Source organism: Athene noctua, chromosome 1 (genome assembly GCF_965140245.1).
Source record: "Athene noctua chromosome 1, bAthNoc1.hap1.1, whole genome shotgun sequence".
Lineage (NCBI taxonomy): Eukaryota > Metazoa > Chordata > Aves > Strigiformes > Strigidae > Athene > Athene noctua.
The window spans coordinates 200,345,766-200,366,867 of record NC_134037.1 but is presented as its reverse complement, the minus strand read 5'-3'; the positions used below and the strand labels follow the sequence as shown (position 1 = coordinate 200,366,867).

Here is a 21,102-nt window from a genome sequence, read left to right as displayed (position 1 = left end):
AACATCAAAACCTGTGGTTTGCTGCATATACTTTTCTCGCTTATTACAGGCAAAGCTAGTAGCCCTGACAACATATCAGCTGACTCCATGTGAAGAGAGAAAGGTAAGACTAAAATGATAGTCAAACACACTGGGACTGGATTTTCAGGGCAAAGGAGCGAGGAGAAGGAGGATGACAGCTAAGGTAAGTAGATAAAGGAAAATAACCAATACAGTCAGGAGAAGACACTGAGCTGAGAAACTGAGAAGAAGAGTGCAGTCTCTTTACTGGAGCAAAACAGTAGTCTGGATGAGACATGGAAAAATGAATTTCCATCTCACCACTGCTTTCAGTAAGTGACTATGAAGCCTTTGAGAAAGGATTTCAAATACCACACCTTCCTCCTGCCCTGAGAAAGTGATGGGTAACAGATCAGAGGGGAACTGGTACCTCTCATCACAATCTCTGTGGCAGAGCTACACTTCACAATCATCCTTTCTTGAAAGAGTCAAAATGGAAGCATGATGACATTTTTCTTTTTTTTTTGTTTGATTCACTTTGTTATTTCAATTATTTTTGAAGGGTTTAGATTTACAACCTTCTTCCATGCTAAGGCAAGTTAGGAAATGCAAAATTAAGGTGCTCTGTGAGAGCTCTGTATAAGCCCTGCGTGAGCAGAAGATTCCTTTCTTCCTGCACAGCTCTCTTGCTTTCCTTGCATAGGCTGAACTCACTGAATTACTATTGCTCTGAAGCAACCCAACTCCTCCACACCAGCCTGGCCTAGCCAAGCTGGCACAACCATCTCTCCTTTGCAGCTTTGCTGCCTAGCAAGGGTAAAAGCTTTCTTTTCTGAAAACAGGCATGAGCTGTGAGAGAGCACATCCATCCCCAGCAGTGCCAGCCCCACCCCGGTCAATTTAAAGAGAATATGAAATTTCAGCATTAGGGTCTGCTATCATAAGGCAGGCTGCCTGCGTGATTGCTGCTTGGTTGCTGCAGGTGCTAGAAGATGCACAGAGGGCTGAAGCAGACAACTGCAAAAACATTTCCCAGTTAAGGCTGTTGAGTGGTGCCCTGAAGAACAGGAACCAGTGCTTGTCTCTACCATGAAATCCCCTGAAGACGCTGCACAAATAACTTCGAAGATTTCACAGGCAGTCACTAATTATACATTCTCCATTTTCTATGTGTTTGGTGTTGGATCCCTTCTCAGACCAAAGACCTCAAAGACCTGGCTTCAGGAAGTTACTGTGTTAAAAGCGAACTAGGAAATACTAATTAGGAGGTACTTTTGACATTACGTTCTCTATGCTTCCTCTCCCAAACTGTCAGCACATACCTATGAAATCTGTAGGAAGGGTTCAGGCACCACAATGGCTTGCACAGACAGAAAGGGGTGAAAAAGCTGACTACAGCAATATGCTGCCTGCTTCCATCTGGGAGGTAAACTCCTAAAAGTCAGTGCATGCTTTTGTGAAGCATTCAAGTTTTATTGTGATAAAACCCATCAGAAACTCACAAGAAGCTGAAGGCAGTTATTCTGCCTTCAAAGCACAACTTCATTATGAGATCTTAAATAAGAAATGAGTCCAAAAAGTGAAAAGGCCAAAAACCCCTGCATCCTCCCTCACTCCATGAGCACAGTCTGTTCTGTGTATTGAATGAGGTGGGATCCTGTAAAATCCATCAAGCAATTAAAGGCTAGTATGATGTGAAAGGGGCCCATATTCAGCTTGCACAGCGCTTGACTATGAAAATAGAATCTTCTTTAAGCACTCTTTGTATGAAGATATATTAGTGTTATGTCAGCATATGGACAGCAGTGAGGGGGAAGTGTATTTGGCTATACATCTCACAAACACATTTAATGGCCACCGCCACTCCAAATGCAAACAGAGGGAGCAAGGCTGCAGTTTGGGGAAACCCACTAATAGCTGGCAGCGACTAGGTCAGCCCCACTCATCCTCTACCCCTCCTCTGGGTCAGTCCAGCTCTGATGCGAAACCACACCTTGAAGCTGTGGTTAACACAGTTCCTGCAGCACAGCCCAAATCCCTGCTGCTGTTAACAGCTGCGGTCTGGCCCTGCTCCCGCTCCCGCTCCCTCTCCTGTGCTAACGCCAACCATCACGCAGCCAGCTGTACCAGGAGCCAATGCTGGGAACCAGCCGGGCTGAAACGGCCTCCAGCTTACAGCAAAACGAACACTGACGCTAGCATACATGAGGCAAAGGAATGGAAATGTCTCTTTTGGCAGCCCTGCAGGATGCAGCCACTTTAGCATCAGCCAGCAAGTCAGCCCAGCCTGCTTCCCTATCCTGTTAAATTAATCACACAAATATCTTGACTCCCAATACCTTGCCAGTGTGGTCAATCTGTTCTAATCCTACTACAACAGCTGCATGAAAGTTTTTTCAGAAGGCCGCTTCATTTTATTTCTCTTTTAGGAAAAGCAGCAGATCTATTTCTCCACCAATGGGTTCTGCAATACCTACTTCACTTCTACCTGATATTACTGGGGTGAGGAGCTAACAGCAGCTGGGAGCTCTCTTATTTTCTCAACAAATAAAATTGTCTACAAGCAAAAACCAGTGGTTACAAAAGTAAAATCACATCCACCCCTCACTTTATGGCCATGTTTAAAGTTCAGTGATTCTTTTCAATATCTCAAACACATTGCACTTTCAAGGGAAAAAGAAAGTAAAGCAAGCTGATTGGATGCTTGCTTTGCATTCCCATCTCCATTTCTGTATTTCAGCACCTGAATGACGAAATACTCACTTTCACATGATGCAACAGAGTGATTTAGTCTTTGTAAGTATATTTAAGACAAGTAAAGTATTTAGGCTCCCAGCAGAAGCTACAAATAGTGAGGAAAATGAACGGAAGCTGTCTGCTGTACTTCCTAAAATAGGTTGACATAGCTTTTCTAAACAAAAACTACACAGGGATGCCTACAATTTTTGAGATAAGGTATAGTTTCATGCCTTTTATGCTGGAACTCTACATTTATTTCACCCGTACTTCAACTGGTGGATCATAAATCAAGTATCCCCGAGAGACAATGTACTACAGTATACAGATGTGCCTATTTTGGAAGCAGTTGGATCACTTTTCCCTACGAGGTCAGGGTTTTCGGACCAAAAGAATAGCTCTACTGTTTGCTATCCAGCTGAGAACAGCCTGGATCCCCTCTCTTGTTCAACACTGTAAAATTAATCATAAAGAATTAAATCACTCCACTCCTATTTTCAATTAGCAGTGGGGAAAGAGAGCAGGTAACACACTCATATTATGACACTGAAATTTTAAGAGTTATTTATAACAATCTAAAGCTTATCATTTGTTGGCAAGCCTTTCCTTTATTCATTTACTTCATTTCCCCTTCTTTCACTGGAAAGGAATTTCATGTTAAAGAAACTGAAAAAAACTTTGAAGTTAAAATTTCCATTTCCAAAAGATTTTTTTAAATCGCTAAAAAAAAATTAATACGGAGATCCCGCCTGTTTTTCCTCAGAAAAACTGGCAGGCATCATCAGGTATGTGAGTTCAAAGCTATTGTGTCTGATTACTTTTATTTTACTCCTCTACCCTGAATATCAAAATTCAAATCCGTTACCTTTAGTCATCCAAATAATTCTGTGAATATTTGCCTTTTCTTGTAGGAATAAAAAGATTTTTCTGTTCTGGAGTCCTAAGCAGGAACAATTTAGAAGATATGGTTTTAAATATACTGTAAAGTTAGAAACAATTTTGTTCTCCAAGAGGGTCACAAAGAAGTAGCCAAAAATAAAAGCTTCAGGTGGAAATCCCCAGCTAATCTGGTGAACTATCCTGAATCCTCTGACAAAATTCTCCTTGAACATCCATTTTTTTCCCATTCTGATATTTAGCCTCTTTATTTAAAGATTACTGTAGGAACATCTGAAAATGAGAACAGCAAGGTCCAGTACAGGAAAAAGCTAGACAACACAGTTACGTGTTAAGTGATGGGTGTGAGTGTGCTGCCAACTTTTGGGAGATGTGCACTCCTTTTATTCCTGAAGCTGGTGATACTGAAAAATTAATCTTCAAACTCAGTCAAATGAGTTTTTATTATACACTTCAAGGCTTTGTATAATCCCTACCACAGAATATCACACAACTGACATATATCCTACTTTGAAGATCAGTAAATTTTGTTATCCTTACTTCACCTTTGGGAAAGAGAGATATAGGGAAGCTGAAAATACTTCCTAGGGCTGCCAGGGCAGCTTGTAGCAAAATAGGGAATAGCTTTCAGCTCCCACGAGTGCAGCCAGCCACGTTCACCTCCAGCTGGTCTGGATGCTGCCTGCAACATCCTCCTCAGTCCACCATATCAGCAGCAAACTGACCTTATCTGAGGACAGCAACCAGATAAGCAGTTGATTAGCTTTATAGAGCTAGAGAGTCATGCTACTTGCTTGAACAGGGTATCTAAGCAGTCAGCTGGAGCTGCTCAGGGAGAGCAGTTCCTTGTACACACCAGGGGAAAAAGGAGAAAATGAAAGGTACCAAGAAAGCCTGCGTGAGCCCTTCAATTCCCTCAGCTTATGCAACTGCAAGGGTCTCGTCTGGGACTCCCCATTGCTGCAGCACACCTGCAGTAGCTACTCTAGTGCCCACCTGGGAAAAGCTCCTTATAAATATGCAGGATCTATCACTTCAGCTGCAGTACCTGAACTGTTTTGCAATTCTGCTTGTAGCTGAGGGAACAGGTGGATGTACAATGGGAGGGGAACCACTGGAGATGGAACAACTGCATTGGATTCTTCAGATGAAACGTGATAGCCCTCAAGGGGTTTGTGGCATGGCAGTGTATGTCCAGAGGCAATATTATAGATTTGTTTCTGTAACAGACAATCTCCCTTCGGACAGGACGTAATGTCCATAGCTTCATATCTAAAAAGGTTTGATGAACACTCCACAGAAGAAAGCAAACTGGAAAAATAAAAGCCTAGACTGCACAGAGTGGAAGTCTGTAATTTAAACTGAAAGAAGAGGAAAAAAAAACCCCACCTTTATTTTTACCACAGAGTCAGAACCTAAGATATGCCAACTTTATTGGCAAGGGAAAAGAAATTCATTGGAACCTGTCACTCTTCCTTGATTACCCATTTGGACCCATGGTCCTGACTTAGAGGTAAGAAGTTCCCACAGGTTTTAAAGGCGTTTGGGAGGGGGTGGGGTTTAATCACACTTTTCTTGAAGAAAAATGAAAGGGAGGAAGGGGAGGATAAAAAAAATACCTGTAATAGATACTTGCTTACCAAAATGAGGTTTTATCTACATTATGCATAATGCATCTCTTAGTCTTAAAAGGACTCAGCCATGCTAGATACGTTGGCATGAAATTAATTATAAAATGCTTTTCAATATTACATGCAATAGTGAGGGGGTTCTATTAACAGACACTTTGAGTAAGCACCAATGACATGCCTAGAATAGAGAAAAAGAAAATGATGAAAGAGATACAGTGTCAGTATCATTAACTTGTAAACAAAGATGAAGATTTCAGAAACAAGTATGTGCACAGGTACTTCACTGGGATAAAAATAAATGAGATGCTTCTGGTGAAAAAAACTTTGTCAAGAAAGATAATAAGCCAATGTATAGACATGTGAGTGTACTTTGCACAGAACTGAGAACAGTACAGACTGCAGTGCACAGGAATTGCGTTTGGCTGCTACTGCAGGTTCCAAAATGAAGTTGTTTATTCAAACTATTTATAATTTTAGGAGGACTTCTGATAAATAAAAGTACAGTGGTAATATTTATGTCATTACCCTGGCAATTATTTTACTGACTATTCTGAGACAAAAATACATAATATACATTTCTTTAGAATTTTTCTCTGAAATTTGCCTTTTCAATAGTTCTTGATAAGGCCTGGAAAAAGAAACAAAATGGAAAAAACAAAACAAAACAAACCCCAAAACCCCCCAAAAGCCACCTTTTATTCCTAAACATTTTCGGCTGCTTTTTCCCCAAAACACGTGTATTTCTGCATTTCACAGGGCTTCTGTACCAACTGTCAGTAGTCCTTAAAAAAGAAACAATGCATCAGCTGAGCACAGCCAGAAAACTTTATGGGTTTCCATCAATCTCCCATTCTTAGTCCCTCTTCCTCTCACTACAAGACTACCAGAAGATCCTACCCAGTAGCCTGTCTCCTTTGCACTAATGTTACAATGAGGAGAAAAACGGGTACCAAGAAATACATCCACAGTCTTTGAAGCTAGTTTGAGGTGTTCACTTAACAGTGGGAAGTATTAAACCCAACCCTACAGAAAAAGCTGCCTTGTTACTCTACTGATAACATTTTGGAAGACGTCTCTCTGTTAATGTCTTTATTATTTTAAAAAAAAAATCTCTTTGATGACTCAGCCTAGAGCCTCAGGAGGTATTTTTTCCCTTGCTAACTTACCTTGATCACTACATCTATGCAGTTTCTCATTTGTCAACACATCCAGAAGCTTTTACTGGCTTCCTGACATAGACAATAGCATATATTTTCACGTGTTCTGTTACATTTTAATTGACTGAGTTTTTAGGAAGCTATCAGCCTATCATCAAGTCCCAACATCCAAACAAACATATATGAATAAAATAAAGTGGTTACAGACATGACGTTGGACTTTCAGTCTAGGGAACAGGGTAATGTTGGTTGAATGGGAGGAAAACAGACACAGGCCATCTGACTAGCCTTTTTTTTTCTCTCCGTAAATCTGTTAATATCAAATAACCTTCAGACAACCGAGCTGATGAAACTCATTTTTAGGCTACTGTCTGAGACTGCAACCCTACTTCTCTGTATGTTAATAATTCTTCAGTGACAGAAGTAATTTCTCATGTCATAAATTGCTTGAAACACCCTAAGAGTAAGAAAAGACAAATAGCTCTTCCTGACATCTTCTGGCCTTTTTACAGCTTGTTCCCTTCCCTTTCCGATTGCCTGTAGGTTTTGAAGGGGATGCAACAGGCATTGCTCTTGCTCCCTACTGCAGTCAGCCAGACAGTCTGGCTTCGAAGGTGACAGCAGGCAGGGACGGAGCAGCACTACTTCTTTGGGGTCTACTGGAGATCAACCTTCTCCAGGTCCGGCAGGACAGGCCAAGGATGCAGGATCCCTGCCAGTCATCCTTGGGCTTATGGGAAGCAGTTGCGGCTGCCGAGTGTCTGACTTGGGATGGGCAGTCCGACAGCTGATCTGCACTCCTCTGCCTCTTCCATGAGATGAAGGGCAGTAGGTGCTGCTGCTGGTCCTGGCTGCTGGCCAGCCCAAGCCTCAGCCATGCTCCTGCTTCAAACGCAGGTGCTGGCACCAGCAAAAGGCAAATGGTGCTGATTTACCTGCAAGGCTTTATGTGTAGCATAGGGAAGTGTAGCAGTAGCCAGGGAAGAAAAAGCCGGTATGCTATTTTCATACACCGCAGTAAAGGGGGGTGTAAGGAGAAGGATGAAATATCCTATCTGGAAAGGACTTGGCAATGTGAGAGCAAGAGGAGGTCTGTGCAGTCCTGCAGATACGCTGTTCCTAAAAATCTGACCCACAGGGAGCACAGCACACATGGGAAGGCATGGAGGGACAAGTAAGTGCTGCCATGGGTCCTACCCAGCCAATATACTTAGAAATTATTTCTCCACCCAGACGATACCTCAGTATTTCACCACAACGTGCAAAGTGCCTTGATTACAGTCCCATCCCTTTTCCACCCCCCAGAGGCAGGCAAATAATCAGACTAAAGAAGCAGACACTTGTGGAAGATCAGGCTTCTCCATGACAGACCCAGTTTCACACTTCATCGGTCACTAAACAATTCCTGCAGGCGGTCAGATATTGAAGCATCAGCACCAAAATTTACTCAAATGACTAATTCCTGTGAATTATCTCACTTGATATTGGGCTAGCAGATCAATAATTGGTACCAAGGGAAACACACAGATCGCTGCCCACCACCAGCGACAACTACGAGATTTGTTAATTATGAAGGTACATCATAATTTTGCCTTTAGCATGGTGTGATTCAGATTTTAAAAATGCTTTCTTGGCAGCTTCCACCTAATACTATAAATCTACGCACAGGAATTCTACACTTTACACTTTCTAACACAGCAAACAATAGTGACGAGAAACAGATCACTTTACATGCAATATTATAAATTCTGTTTTAACTAGTGTTGTTGTATCCAAGCTTTACATTTTACCTAACATTCCAGAAATGCATTAGTTGTCTTCAGGTATGGAAAAGATCATACAAGAGGCTCATGTTTTAAGTACATCACAACATCCAATTCTTTTCAGCAATACTTCATCCAATAATATGTGTAACTTTGCAGAGAAATTCTCCATCTTCGTGACTGATTTGATATGATTTATGTATCTCTGGATTTAGAACTGTGAAATAATTTTCTAGACAGCTGAACCACATTTATCAGAAATGTAGGGGTGTTATTGAAAACAACACAAGACATGACACAATCACGTATGCACCTTCCCATATCAATCAATTTCATACATTTCTCTTGGACAATATAGATACACACTGCACCATGTGCAAACTCGCCCTGTGTAATTGCCCATTACCCTTGCAATGATGGCATGCATCTGAGCGAGCATGGGGAGGGAAATGCAGAACTTTTAATCTATGATAACGAATGGGGATGTACAAAAACAAAGAAATACTTATGGGCCCTATGGTACAGGGTAATGATCCAGCTAAAATATGCCTGAGCTCAACAGAAGAGAGATACTCAGTACATGGCCTGTTTTGGCACTGCATTAAGTTCTGTATGCTGTTCTCTTTTATAAGCTAAAATTATTCCATTTAATTTTAACCAACAGGAGACCGTTTCTTAAAATAAATTGTATTTTTATATTGACATTAAACAAATATAAAATATCTTCTGCTGAAAAAGGAGTCAAGACTTAGATGACTGTCAATACACAGATGTGTCTCATACTGCTTGAGTGAATAAAACTGTGCACAGAATTGGTGATTTGAAAACTCTGGACCAAAATCATAATATGCTAGCTTTCATTTCAAGCTGCACAGGGACCATGTAGATGGCAGTTCAGGCCTTAACATGGGTTCAGTTAGTCTTGGTAATATCCTACATGTGTTTTGTGCAGTTGTACTTTCTGCAGGCCTAGTAGCATCCAGGAATAGTGTATCTATCTACAGGATGGCACAGACCTTCTCCTCTTGCACTCTCATTGCCAAGTCCATTCCAGCACCAGCAGCTCCTGTGGTACTGGTGAGAAAGCATTTCTGAATGCAAGAAAGGTGTGTATGTGACCTTTGCAAAGACTGTAGTGACACAAATGTTTATAAGCTTGCTAAGCTTGTTCCTTTGAGGATTTTATTTGAAGACACTAAGAAGAAAACACGATCCTTACAATTACGGCACACGGAAGCATCCTCACAAAACAATCTTCCTCATTTTTGAGCTATGAAGTTTTCTGGCTTTGCCCTGTCACCATCATCTTCTTTGGTCTCCTTGATGTTCTAGGAAAAATCCTTCCACATCCTTAGCACCTTCAACTACTCTAAAAATGAATTAAAGGGAAGCAGAAATCATTAGCAACTTTGAGGAAATAACTCTGCACCCAACAGGACAGAGGGCACTGAGCTAGAATCACTACAAGGGTGGCATTTGCCTGCCTGTATGTCTCAGGGGTTACCACTGAAAGCTCTTACATGCTCATGACACACCCAGACTATTCAAGATCACAAGCTCTGTCCCAGACAAGCACACCATTCCTGGAAAATGCATCAAAAATCAGAATTCACTGTTTTTCTGAGCAGTGTGAATCAGAGCACATTTTCAAAGACATGTCCCCAACAAGATGGATTTGTTTTTCTGCATGATTTGAACTATTATTTTGGCATTCTCAAGGGCATGAGCTGAGACATTATTTAACCCAAAGACTTTAGGCACCGGTACAACATTTGCTAGATCACCAAGGTCCATAATGGGAAGTAAGTTTTAAAATAGCAATACAAAGTCACAGACAGTAAGATTACATTACATAAGAATTAACATCACCAGAACCCATGTCTGAGTGTTCCCCCAGCTGGGATTTACCAGTAACAACCTCTTCCAGCCTGGGACTGCCAGCTGGGGGGTCCCAGCAACTGGTGACAGGGGCCAAGAGCCAAAGTCAGCTCCACAGTTGTCCTCCAGCTATAATCAAAACTAAGTGCATGGCTCTAGCACTTAGTCCTTTCCCTCTTTCCTGACTTTTTCTTTTTGTAATACCAGTTTTTGACAGTCTCTTCTAATCCCTGGCTTCTGGGATGTTCCTTGCCCTGGTTTCTACTCCAGCCCCTTGGGATCAGTCATGCAGCCCTAACTCCTCAAAATCACCGTTCCATTGAAAAAAAAAAAAAAAAAAAAAAAAGGGGGGATAAAAACATAGACTTCTTAGGATAATTTTAATCTTTTTACTTTGTTCTCACTTTCATTTATACCTCTTGCTATTTCCTGCCTTTCTCTAAATATTTCCATGTTGATTCCAAAAATTCAGCTGTTCTTAACAAAGATAGAGCCCCAGTCAAAAGACTTAAGCTAAAAAGAAATAATGTTTCAGTAAAAAAACTTATAATTTTCTCAAGTAAAGCTGTAACATTACAAGCTTTTATGTAGTTTTAGTCTTCCTTGCCTGATCTTGCAAACTCAAACACACACATGTATTTTCAACTAAAAAATCTTCTGAGTTTTGACCCTGAATACTGCTTGCACATGCATCTTGGCTTTATGGCAGCCAGAATTTATCCTTTTTCATTCTGCTAGCAGATAACTGACTTACCATTGCCATAAAAGGGACAGAGCTTCAAGCACAATACAAAAATTCCTGGAATGCTTGAGTCTACCCTCACTTAGCTGATTTTTCCCTTAATATGTGCACTATGAATACAAACCATTAATGTACTAATTTTTCTTCAAACTTTCGTTCTAATTCTTTACAGCCCCATAAGTCCATACCAGCGTAATTTTTCAGCCTTATTTGGGTTTCATTACAATCTTAGGATTTGTTTCAATGCTTTCAGATTATCAAATATTTCAACAGAAATCTTCAGTAGACTAGAAAACAAGTTTCCTTCCACTAGATAAACAACTGGACTAATAAGACCAAAAGACTTACAATATCCAGTCAGCACATAGCTATCCAGTGAAAATGGGCTAATTTGTTTTATCCCTTAGCTACAACTGAAACATTTGTCATGACAAAAAAAAAAAAAAAAAAAAGCCTTTCTCATTCTGATATCTGTATACTAAACCTAGGACCCCATAAATTATCTCTTAAAATAGAACCAGTTATTAAAACAATACATTTCCCATTAAGTTAGTGATTATTTGCATGAAAGATTACATACTTCACTGTGAATTTCCAACAGGAATATCTATATAAGTAACATTCACCTAACAATGGCATCAACTGTATTGAAGAATTAGAACACTTTCATCCACTAAACCATTTAGAAATGCTCTACCAAGTTCATGTACAGAAGACATGAGAGGGCACCTTGGCTAGAAGGAAAGTTGAGCATCTTGGTAAAACCCAGACCTCCCATGTATCCAGAGAGATTACAAATCCCACATGGGCAGAGAAAAAGCTGGAGACTGTTTTTTAAAGGTGGTAGAGGAGATGCAATGTTAGTTGCCTCAAGTCATTTTCTTCCAGCAAACGCTAGGGAACATCACGAGACTTCTGGTAGCTTTTAAAAAGTTCAACATCTGGAATAGATTTGTGGGTTTCATCTTATCTCAATTCAGAGATGAAGCACAGAGTCTGCAAGCTCTAGCTCTTCAGCACATCTCTTCTGCTCCCACTTTAACAGGTGGACAGGGTTCTCTGGAATGACAAACTTCACCTAAAAACTCATTACTGCTTCCCAGCTGTAGCATCTGAAACCTTCTTTAGGGTATACATTGTTACCTACAGACAGGATAATGGATAGTTTGTCCCATACCTAATCTATAAAAGGCTACATCTCTTCTGAATGCAAAAGACCTAACTCACTCGTTTTTTAATTAAAATATTCTGTTATTCCTACTAAACCTTGTGCATTAAACTAATTCTTGTATTTATTTTGTAACTTTGGTATTTTCTTCTGCCAGTTCCCTCTCAGCCATCTTGAAAACCTTTGTCTCAAAATGCTGTCTCTGTCATTGCTACTAGAGGATGAAAGCCACAAAAGATGAAAGAAAATTAATTATTACTTTGCAATTTGTTTACTCCGTACACTTGACAGCACTTTGTGTTTTGTCCATTACATTGTTCTGTTGAAGATGCACACCCTTCCTCAGACCCTGCAAGAGGCTGCTTGCCAGCAACAGTAAAGGTGAAGGCAGCAGGAGCGCACACAGAAAGAAAAGGCAGAGGAAAGGAGGGGAACAGAGGATGTTTAGTAGTTCTTCTCTTGGATCCACCCAAAAAAAACCACCCCAACCTACATAAAATTTCATAAAAGTAGCTGAATAACTTTGTTCAAAAACACAGTTTTACTTTCTATTAGTTGGTTGGCAAAATGCTGGAAAATCTTACACCATTTAGTTCAGCACATGAGTGAGGACAGCATCCTATTGATATGTAAGGAAAAAGAAAAAAAGAAAAAGAAACCCCATCTTCTTCCAACACTTCTCTGCCTTCCTTCATTTCATTTTTGGCCATGTCTTTTTCATCATGTTACTGTAAAGCAATCCAGGCCAAAAAGAAAGGAGGGTTTTTTGCAGACTGTGAGGCAAGGCTGACTCATCTCCACCCAGATGTGCTCCCAGGGCCTCTGGCTCCTGCGGCACCTGCCACCTGCTCCCACGCTGCAGCACCTCGCACCAAAACCGCACCAATGCTGCTTAGAGACCCCAGCACGGGTGTGAAAGCAGGGCTACAACTCTCACTGGAACCCGTAAGTACAAGTTCTCAGATGTTTGATGACTTGGCAAATCAGAGAAGAAAAGAGGTACTTCTATCACCCCTCCACATTCACCTAAGCTAAGAAGAGTTAATACAACCTTTAGGCTTACAGTGTTTTTTGCCTGTGTTGGAAATGCGATGGAACCCGGCACAATGTAAGAGGTTTCCTAACAAATGCATATTTAAGATCAATCAAAGTGGTAATAAGTGAATCCAGAGCAGAACAGAGTATAGCAGAAGTAAAGGGAACTGGAAACTAAAGTGCTTTTAAATATACACTACTGTTCTTTTTTTTTTTTTTTTTCCAATTTAGAAAGTTCATCCAAGCTCCTCCTTCTCTAAGAGAGTATCTCAGAGATAAAGATTAAACAGTCATCTTATTAGTCTCTGAAACGTTTACTGAAACCTGCCTAGTTATATACTTACATTGTTCTCAGTACTGAATAGGAATTTAAAATGGACATAGATTTTTTTTATTAAATCTTTGATCATCCTTTTCTGTTTATATGTCAGAGTGACAACACAGTGGGGTTTTTTTTCATATTTTCTACTCATATTCTTTATGAAGAACACATATGCCTTTTCTTTACTGCAAATCACTTCAGATTAGAATGGCTTAACAATAATAATCGACACACTGACAATGTTTTAATTTGTTCTGTATTTCACTTCCACATTGTCCAAGATACTGCTATATAAAGACTCTTGGAGGGCTAATGCCACATACTTTTCTGATGTATTAAATCACCAAGAATAATTCCAGCCATCACAACCCAGAGGATCAAAAATTTATCTTCCCACAAACATCGTTAAATTGCAGCAGCACTTCAGACTTTCAGCTACTCACTAAAGGCACAGGTCGCCATTCCAAGCAGGTCATAGCCCATGCCCAAATTCTTCCCTTTGACCAAATCTTGCAAGGTGTTAGGGGCCTTTGTGATGTGAAAGTCAATGGAAATTCTGGGAAGGGAGCACTACGTAACTTTTAAACACTGATGAAGTAAGTCAATTTATTCTCATGTTGAGGTTGTTGAACCTTCCTTTGTTTAGTCTAGTTCTATAAAAAGAACAATATCCATAAGCCTATCCCCAGAAATGGTTTTCTGACATTTTAGAACAATTGCTTAGCTGTCTGCAGCAGCTATCCTGCATTTCTCTAGGTGAACAAGGCAATTGACAGTATATACATCCTGCATAACCTCGGGCATTACATAATCTAATTATATCCCCGGATTATGTATGCCAAGCAGACGGGTTGCAATGAAACACTGCAGTAGTCTGCAGGCATTTGATATACACACTCAGAAACAAAAACTGTGCTACTTGGGATGACGGTCTGAGAACGCACTTGCGTGTGCTGACGTTCAACAGCTGGCTCCAGGAACAACGTTCACCAAGATGAGTCAGGACTGACTGCTCAGGGAGGCTCAAGGACTGCGTTCTCCATCACAGCTGTTAGCAAACAGGTAAGTGTTCCAAAACTTATCTCTCTTGACTCCAGTACTGTGTGCCATGGTCCTGTAGAGGAGGTGGCCAGAGGGAGGGGAAGCAGGCCAGAAGGACAGCAGGGACAAGGACATTCTCCTGGGAGCAAGGAGTCACTGGGCCGATCCCCTTATTCCCAGAAGTGCCCATGCACTTTGTTCTGCATATATGCTGACCAAACGACTCTCCACTGCTGGGGCTGGACCCAGGACAGCTGCTTCCCCAGCAAGCGCTCCTCACCTTGGGCTGGAAGGCCGCCTTCCTACCCACACTGTCATGGCCCTCTGCAGTGCACCCTCGGCTGCTCCAGGTCTCATAGCCTTTCCTGCCAAGCCACCTTGCTCCAACAGGAAGAAAAGGGAGTGCTGTACTTTTCAGACCCTCCTGCACACTACCAGAGCCTGGCAGGGGGAACTGAACCCCATCTCCTATGTTCCTGTGAAGCTTTCTAGCCTGAGAGGTGCTTAACTTATTGGAAGTCATTTGGGTCTCTCCTTCTGGCCACATTTTCTGAATTGAAGCGACCATATCTCCGTGCTGAACTAAAACCTGTCAGGGTTTGGTATTGACAAGTCCTTGAAGACATGCAGAGACAAGGATGTCAAATGGGCTTAGGGAATAGGTCTATCAACATCGAAGACAATAGCAGCCCTAGACACGAATGCTGCAGAAGGCAGGTGCCCAACCCAGCCTTATTTCACTATTAAAAGCACACCAAAGTGAAGTGCTGTCAGTCATTCAGACTCAGTCATACGACTTCTCTTCAGCAACACACCAAAAGCCCAAGATTTCTTTTATCTGCTCTTGGTTTATCTGCCTTGTACTTCCTCAATAGATCATGCTTTTAACAAAAAAGGAACAATTATTCATGCTAATTGGAAGCAATTTTTTTTTTTTCACTTTTGGCCTAGAATTGCCTGTGTCAGACTGCAGTCCCAAATACAATTTAAAAATAAAGGGAATGATGTGAGCAAGGTGTGAGGGCAACACAGCAGAGCTGCTTCTGCCCAGCCACAGACAGGGCACCACTCCCCAGACAGGGCTTACCCAGGGACAGGAACCTCCTGGCCCCCCACCAGTGTGTCCCCAGCTGCCACCACACACTCAGCTGAAACAGCACTGGTGGAATCAGCACTGCCCTTGTGGAAAAAATTATGCATGCTTTTATCACTGTTTTGGCCCGCCTTCTCCCAGTAGCTGGATAGAGCTTGCTCTCAGCTCTGGCCTGGCTCCTGTTTTGCCAACACTAAAAGTGGAAAGAGAGATGGGTCGGGAACTCGGAGAGACTGCTAAGCCCACCGCCAAGTGGTGGCGGATGGCGCATCTCCTCCATTCCCCCAGCGTTCCATGGCAGCCAGCCCACTTGTGTGGAAGGCGACCTGCCCCAGGGCTCAAGCGCAGCCAGAAGATCTTGCTCCGTTGCAGAAAGCCCAGGGCCCAGTGCTGCAGCAGCATCGACAAGGTACCAAAACATGAAACCAGGATTTCCATGGCATTGTCATCTCTCAATCAAGCAGTACTAATGTTAGGAAACGGACTTTCTTCAAAGGAAATGGCAGCCTGAAGAGTGTCAGAAATGAGAGCCCCTGCAGAGATACATCAAAACAAGCTTCTTATGTAATCGTCTCGTGGGAGCAGTCTCTGAGCCTGACCTGGAAACATCTTAATCTACTGCCTGCCTTCCACTCTGTTCTCCTTATAATTTGAAAATTAATCTCCCGAGAAGAACACAGAACAGTACAAAAGCCCAGATTAGCTATCATAAATATTTTAATTACAATTAATTATAATTTATTGATGTAAAAAACACTGAGCTTCTAGTGCCACATCAGGATGTATTTTATAGTGCCACATTACAGCTCCCTTTTCTGTACAGAGGCACATGATCCTGACAGTGGCTGGTTCAAGGCTGGCTTTGCTACGTCACATGCCTCCATGAGAGCTGTCCTTTCAAATCTCCTTGTATGTATTTAATCACAGATACGTCAGTCCTGTGACACTGCAGAATCACCACCACCAACATAGCACAAGCTGCTTCTGCTATGTTTGCATTCACAGGCACAGTCTGAAGTTTCAATTAGTTACCCCTGCATAGCCATGATGCACATATGAAGAAACATTTCTTACTGTGAGGGTGAGAGAGCGCTAGCACAGGTTGCCCAGTGGGGTTGAGGAGTCTCCATCCTTGGAGATATTCATAATCTGGCCAGATGCAGCCTTGAGCAGCCTGCTGTAGCTGGACCTGCTCTGAGCAGGGGGTTGGACTAAATGATCTTCAAGGCGCCCTCCAGCCTCAGTGATTCTATGATGAAGGCTGCAGGGCAATTAAGAACACGACAAGACTGGCTGCACAAATACAATTTTTTTTTGAATCTAGCTAATATAAGCTACTTTGGGGAAGGCAAGAACCAACATCATTTTTTCACAGGAGAAAAGCAGTCGTTCCATTCAGCCTGTTGCAGACAGTACTGCATACAGCCTCGCCTACCAGGCAGTCATCTGCTGACACAACTTCTCTTTAAATGTAAACAGTGGGAACACGTTCATCGGAGGACAATGCAAGCGCTGGGCCAGCTCGGCCAGCTCTCCAAAAGCAGAAGAGCTGCTGCCCAGGTGTACAGTGGACCATAGCATCCAGCCACAATCACTCAGAGGCACTGGCCTGGCTCAAGGACCTCCAATGAGAAGCCCCTCAACCACCACCCACACCTGGTACGCTGCAGGCCAACAGCAGTCTCCATCGCCTTCTGGGTAGCTGCTAGTGACAGGCAACAGCGTGGAGCTGGGGACAATGCCAACAGAATTGAATTGATTGATAGGCCACCCATGTACAGCTGAAAGTTTATCTAAGGTAACAAAACTGCAAGCAGATCAACTTCCACAGCATACTTGTGTTTCCTCGTGGTGATGATGAGGAACTGTAAATCTGCAACCAGCGTAGCATAGAAAGAACAGTTAATTAGTGGGATAACTTCATAATATGATTAACAGCTCCAAATTGCATTTCAAGGAATCTTGATTTCAGTAAAACAGTTTATCCAGCACATACAGGACACTTCTAAAACAGAGCCTACAGAAGACCTGAAATTGTACAATTGATATTAAAGTTGGTATCTTCTAATAAGCATCTCTTCCCTACGTGGTTTTCTGTCTTTGATTGACAGTCATGGCTTGCCCAATGACTTAACTTTACAGCGCAAGACAGGAACATATCTCACAGCCAGATATTTGTATCTCTAGGAATACCAAATTCAGAACTCAAACGTGAATCACTTACTTAAAAAGATTTTAATTAATTAATATTAATTACACCCTAAAAGGAATACAGTTTAATCAGCTTAATGCCAAGTGATGGGTGAATCGACTAAGAAGTGCACCACCGAGTGATTTACTGCAGTCACTGTGAGTGTGATATTATCAGCCTAGGAGCAACAGATAAGCCATCAGAAGTTCAGTGCTTTTCTTACTTCAGCTGATTCAAGGCATACATACCACCCCATGGTCAAACAGAGATATCATCATTCACTATAGAACTTGATTTCATCTGAAACTGCAGAAAAAGTTTAAAATAACCCTTTGCCATACTTCCTTTACTGATTAAAATGCTAATACACAATCTTACATTTACAGCAGGAAGCAGGACAGAAATCCATCTGCCCAAGGCTACTGAAGAGTCTTCTGCACCCCTGAATTTCACTACTACAGCATCAACCTAGTCACATGCAAGAAGCCAAGGAGACATGAAAAGATGACCTGTTCCAAATTATTATGTCAACTACCCTTTACTTAGAGGTACACAAGGAACTGCACAAATACTTCAGGAGCGCCAGGAAAGAGAGTCCTTTAACTTAAGAACAGCGGATAGCTAATATCTCAGTGATAAAATTAGCTCCCTGAGCAAAACTTTCAGACTACTTGCATGCTTTCGATTTTAAATGTCTGTGGCTGAATCTGGCTCCATGGGAAGGGTGCCAAAGCTCAACTTTAACCATTAACATCAGGACCCTTCCTGGCCTCCAGCCCAGTGCCCACTGCGGGGGTCAAAGGCGGCGAGCACGGCACTTTGAATCCGAGCAACCAGCCCCTTCTTTTTTCCCCCTTATAAAAGCTCACCTTTTTTTTTTTTTTTTTTTTATTTGTTTTTTTGTTGTCTTTTTTACCGTGGAAACACAACTTGCTACTTTTCCGTCCCGGGTGGGTGCGTGCCTTATATTCCCTCCCCCGCCCGCAGCGCTCCTTGCCGAGCCGTGGGAGAGCGAGAGCGCGGCGGGGCCCGTCCCACGGCGCCGGCCCGGACACCGCCGCCAGCCCGTGAGGAGGCCGGGCCGGGACCCCACGCGCGGTGCCGGCCGCCCCGCTCCGCGCCCGCGGAGGGCCGGCGAGCGGGCGCAGCCCCGCGGCAGCAGCGGGGCAACCGCGCATCCCCGCCCAGCCCACCTGGCCGCTCCACCTTTCCGAGAGCGGAGGCCCCGCGCAATTCCGGCGGGGGCAGACAGGAGGGATGGGGGGCACGTCCCGTCCTGCCCCGTCCCGTCCCCGCGCCTCCCCGGGAGAGTGTCCCGCGTGGGCACACCGACGCGCAGCCTGGGGGAGCCGCGCTCCACATCCCCCCCCCCCCTCCGCGTACTCACCGCGGCGGACACGGCGCTGAGCCCGGCGCTCAGCAGCAGCCCGAAGCCCAGCCAGAGCCGCATGCTGCCGCGCACCGCACCGCGCCCGCGGTCCCTGGGCGGCGGGGCGCCGGCGGCTCAGTGTGGGGCTCCGCGGGGCCGGCCCCACATGCGCGCCTCTCCCCTCCGTGGCGGCCGCGGCGCCTGCAATGCCTCGGGGGCGAGGGACTCGCCGCGCCGTAACCGATGGGCGGCGGCAGCCCCCTCTCCTCCCCCCGGGCGGGGACCCTGGGAGGGCGCAACCTCGCCCGCGCCCGCTCCCCGCCGGCCGCAGTTCCTCCTCCTCCTCCTCCTCCTCCTCCCCGCCGCGGGTGGGTGGCGGGCCGGCGGCGGCGGCCGCGGAGGGGGGAGGCGCCCCGCTTCCTCGCCCCACACCACCGCTGCCGCCCGGGAGGGCAGGGCAGGGCAGCGCGGCGCGGCGCGCAACGGTGCGGAGCGGGCGCGGGGCCGGGTGGAGGAAGGGGCCGGGGCAGGGGTCGAGGGAAGGGTCGGGGGAGCTGGCGCTGGCTCTGCCCGGCCCGTCGGGGTCCGCGCCCCCGCGGGTGGCCGCGCCCCGGCGGGACGCCGCCGCTCTCCGCTCCCCCGGATCACCCCCCCGCCGCGATCGGCCCCGCCGGTGGGGCCGCTCCCTGCCCCGGCAACGGCGTCGCCGAGCGCGGGGTCCCCCGCCGGCGGGACCGGCGTTACGTGCGGGCTCTTCTCTGCCTTGCAGGGGCGGCCGTCCGGCCGGAGGAAGCCCCGAGCCGAGCCCCCGGACAGGGAAGGAGCGAAAATGGACATCTCGCCGCTTCCCGGCGCGCGTGTTTTTATTTGTCAGTAAGTAATTCCGCTCGGCAGGCTTTTGGAAATAACTCTTTTAAAGTCGTATGATCTCCTTTAACTGCAGAGTTCTATCACGTGCCTGTTTTGTGCTAGCCTAAGACAATACCGTGGTTATTCACCTTTCCCTGCAGGGATCTGGGGCTTCTGCTGGTCCTGATGGAAGTCGTGCTGTCAGCCGTCAAAGTGGATGCTGTAAGTAAAATGCCTTATGACTTTTACTGCGGAGAGAGAGGAGGAAAAAACAGTTTCCTTGGTACCAGAAAGTGAGGAACTGCATTTTCCTTTGCCAGATGGCTTATCGTATCATTCCTTTAAAAGAAACAACCAACAAATCATCTCTGCGAGCCTTACAGATTACTGCCTTCAACAAAATGATGTTTAGCAGAGAGCTGTAAGGCTTCGGTGTCGTGTTGTTTGAAGTCTTCCACCGTTACTTTTGCTCTGATTGGGTAATTTGTTAAAGCAATAGTGAAGCAAGCCCCACAACTTCTTCATTTTTGTAAGAAAAGCACCAAAAATGCAGTGGTATAGGCACCAGAGAGTACTTTGCAGAAGTTAACCTGCAAATGAAGTATCTTCAGTGAAGTACAGACCTCACCTGAGGACTTATCCATGTCTTATTCTTACAAATCAGAGGCATGTTTCTAGATAGCTTGTTTAAATTAAATTGTTAAATCCAAAAATAGGTAAGTTTGGTGCTGTATAGGTGGTTGGATGCTAGGTGTTGATGTAAACAGAAGTTATTAAACCCATGGGTCATTGTCACAAGGATGTGGAAGAAGTGTGATGGGAGTGCAACATTTGCCTGTCACAAAGCCTGGTGAATTTAATAGAAAAATTGTCATTAATGCGAGTAGGCTTTGGATCAGGCCTGAATAGTAGACTGAAAGGTTGCTGAGACTTGGCTTGTGGCTGTATTTCTCAGCCATCAAGTGTGGGTCATGTGCAAGTGGGACCTTGATTAGGTTTTTTCGAAAGCTATCCTACTTATATTTTAATCCTACCGTCTGCAGCTTTTACCTCTTTTTTATGACTTTGTACTCCTTATAGATTCTGCTGTAGTTACATCTTTGTGGTGGGATGGCATAACATATTAAGGAATGGGAAATACTCGGGCTTTTGCAGCAGGTGTTGCGAACGTGTTAATTTTACCCTCAAGCTGTAGTTGACACGTAGAGCTTGCCCGTTGGTCCACATGAC

The 21,102-nt window shown here is 44.1% G+C and overlaps 2 protein-coding genes across 2 annotated transcripts in view; one reads left to right on the top strand and one right to left on the bottom strand.

Moving 5' to 3' along the window:
• Positions 1 to 19,242, bottom strand: part of COL4A1 (collagen type IV alpha 1 chain) — a 128,308-nt gene extending 109,066 nt beyond the window's left edge. The window contains exon 1 of the mRNA XM_074910417.1: positions 19,042 to 19,242. Within this exon, the coding sequence (XP_074766518.1) occupies positions 19,042 to 19,104 (63 nt within the window). The 5' untranslated portion in view covers positions 19,105 to 19,242. The remainder of the gene's footprint in view (positions 1 to 19,041) is intronic.
• Positions 19,243 to 19,401: 159 nt separating this feature from the next.
• Positions 19,402 to 21,102, top strand: part of COL4A2 (collagen type IV alpha 2 chain) — a 146,995-nt gene continuing 145,294 nt past the window's right edge. The window contains exons 1-3 of the mRNA XM_074910388.1: positions 19,402 to 19,508; positions 19,793 to 19,896; positions 20,034 to 20,094. Coding sequence (XP_074766489.1) covers positions 19,853 to 19,896; positions 20,034 to 20,094 — 105 coding nt within the window. The 5' untranslated portion in view covers positions 19,402 to 19,508; positions 19,793 to 19,852. The remainder of the gene's footprint in view (positions 19,509 to 19,792; positions 19,897 to 20,033; positions 20,095 to 21,102) is intronic.